The 2,923-nt window shown below is 33.0% G+C and overlaps 1 protein-coding gene across 1 annotated transcript in view; it reads right to left on the reverse strand.

Annotated features, from left to right (window-relative positions):
- Positions 1-427: 427 nt before the first annotated feature.
- KIF21A (kinesin family member 21A) overlaps positions 428-2,923 on the reverse strand; it is an 89,613-nt gene continuing 87,117 nt past the window's right edge. Inside the window, exon 37 of the mRNA XM_011967607.1 lies at positions 428-1,736. Within this exon, the coding sequence (XP_011822997.1) occupies positions 1,643-1,736 (94 nt within the window). The 3' untranslated portion in view covers positions 428-1,642. The remainder of the gene's footprint in view (positions 1,737-2,923) is intronic.

Consider the following 2,923-nt stretch of genomic DNA (forward strand, 5'->3'; position numbering starts at 1 on the left):
TTTAGGACCCAGGTCAAAAATTACAACATTGCTAGGACCCCAGAAGCACTCTCCCTACCCTCCCAACTCACTTGTTGTGACACCTGCTAGTCACCAGCCACCCCTTCTCTTCTCTAGAAAACAAGGTTACCACTATCTTAATGTTTACAGGATTTTTTTTGTTTTGTTTTATCATGCATGTTCAAATTCCTAAATTACATAGTTGAACTTAATTGCTTTAAATAGTGAGGTTCCACAGTTCATCAAGATTAGGTTACTGTTTAAAATTCTCAAGAATATTTCACATCTAGTAAGCAAACAAAGGAATGCATACAGATTGCCAGATAACCAAAAACATGCCTTTTCTTCTATCACACAAAGATAAAACAAAGTTTTACAAAGACTGGCCATTCTCTTGAAATTTGGAAAAAGAACAATACAGTAAAAATAATTTCATAGCAACATGTTTATTTAAGCCCTAGCTAAGTTTTCATTTACAAGCAAATATTTTCAGGGGAAAAAAATCATGTAAGACAATATTTTCAAATGTTATACCATCCACATAAAAATTAAACTTGCAGAATTTACAAATTAATATTCTAGGCAGACAGAAATATTATACATCCTTTTGCAAAATCCAATCAACAGCTTTTAAAAATTCATACAGGCACAACACAAGATAGTCTCTCTATACAATCTACCTATTTACATAGCTTTTCCCACCACAGATGATAATAGTTCTCACCATAGCTACCAAGGTTTGCAAACATAGTGTATTTAAAATATATTTAGCAGCATATAAAAAAATTAGATAAAAGGGAAGGAAATACTACTATTAAATAAAAACAAAATTAAATGGTGATAATAGAAACAACTCCATAGGAAAATAGATCAAAATATATTTCTGTTAGGACATCAACAACGTTTCCCATCACAGAATATATGCACAGCACTGAAAACAAAAAAAAAAGAAAAAAAAAAAAAAACCCAACAATTTAACAGCATTTTAGTCCTGAGCACAGAATATAGTAGAGCTGCAAAACTTTGGTCAATACAAGTAAATGCCAACATTTAACACAAACTGTTTACCCTTCTCTATTAGTAGATTAAGATCAATTCCACCTTATGAAAATTCATCAATAATATTCTCATATCTTATTTTTGTCCATTACATTAAAAGAGCTTTGAAATTTGGGAACTCTCTACAGACTGATAAAAATACCTGACAAGCAAACCACAATTTGACAAACATTTTCAATATGTTTAAATACATAAATCACTTGAATAAACTATATGAATGAGTTAACAGTGGGTTGCATTGTATGCCAGGTGTGTTTTCTGACTGTCACAAAAGCAGATGTCTTGTAATTCAAATAATTTGAAGGTGTGTTTTATAGATAGGCACAAAAATTCAGCTACAATAAAAGTGCGAATAAAGCAATATATCAATTGTAGGATATATATCTATTGGTTGATCTTAAAACTAAGCACACAAGATAGTACACAATTTTATTAGAATATAATTTATAGTCAGCAGTTGAATTCAGATATATTTTCCAGTTAATCCCATTCATACGCTTTGCCTAATAAGTGCAGGAAATTTTCCATAAAGAATACAGAGTATTATCACAGCATTCAGTTTACAACTTATCTTCACTCATGTTTAATTACTGGCAGTATCTTCCCCCAGATCTCCTGTGTCAGAGATCTGACCATCTTGCAAATTGCGAGCCTTCCAAATTCTCACAGTTCGATCACTACAAAAAAATAAATAACATGGATATATGAACAAATGCAGAAAGATAAAGAAATAGCTCTTATAATTACTTATCATGGAAATATTTTCTACATAGGTCTTCAAGAAATGCAAGTACAAATATGCATTGTCTCATTTATATAGCAAACACATACCTTAATAATGATTACAGCTTATATTATCAAGGACTTACTATGAACCAGGCATTGTTACCAGGTGCCCTTTACCTATGTTAACATACATTTAATTCCCTTTAATTACCATTAGCAATAGCTGCTGCTATAATCCCCTTTTTATTGAAGAGCTAATTGAGGCCCAGAACACAAGTAAGTGACACAGCTGAGATGTGAATCCAGGCAGTCTGGCTCCAGAGCCTTATCTCTTTAACACTGGATCTGCACTCATTATTTCAAAGAACAGCATGTGATCTGACATAGTGTCAGAAGTCTTCAGGCAAAACAGCCTGCAGGTCACAGTGAGGCTTCTAGGCAGGGAGAAAGCAGGGGCAGGATTTCTAGGGAGTTAGTGAATATGGCAAAGTCACGAAGAAATATCTTTAGGTAAACTCAGCAAACAAGCCTACAGAAAAAGCAACAGGCTATTGAGAAGTGAACTAATACTCCACCTGGCACAGAATGTAGAAGATTAAAAGGAATTCTGATGCCCCGTAAATATACACAGTTATTATTAATTGAAATTTAAATTTTTTATAAAAAGTATTTCTGAGAAAACATGTTTCTGTTGCCCTCACAGGTGAATACTGTCATTAGACAATCACATTTCTTAACATATCTCTCATGGCTTACAGAAATGTTTCTTTTTCCAATTTCCTGATTAACCCAAAGTAAAAATAATAATAATAATAAGAGTTTCAATGGAATTTAATAGTTTAAATGCACTTCAGAGATTATGTATTCCATCCCAAGGGAAAAAGGTTTAGTGGAGTGCCAATGTAACACAGCAAAGGTTTTCTAGAACCCAGGCTTTCTAGATTTTAATCAGTTATCTTCTCACCATCCCACACAGCACACATACATTGATAACAGCAATGGAATATTTTCATTTATCCACCCATTCAAGCATTGCATTTATTCATTTAACCATTTACTCAACAAATGTTTACTGAGAACCTGCTACATTCCAAGTATGCTTGGGATATTCTTTCCTTCCTTCCTTCCTTCCTTCCTT

Source organism: Mandrillus leucophaeus, unplaced genomic scaffold (genome assembly GCF_000951045.1).
Source record: "Mandrillus leucophaeus isolate KB7577 unplaced genomic scaffold, Mleu.le_1.0 Scaffold1199, whole genome shotgun sequence".
NCBI classification, from domain to species: Eukaryota; Metazoa; Chordata; class Mammalia; order Primates; family Cercopithecidae; genus Mandrillus; species Mandrillus leucophaeus.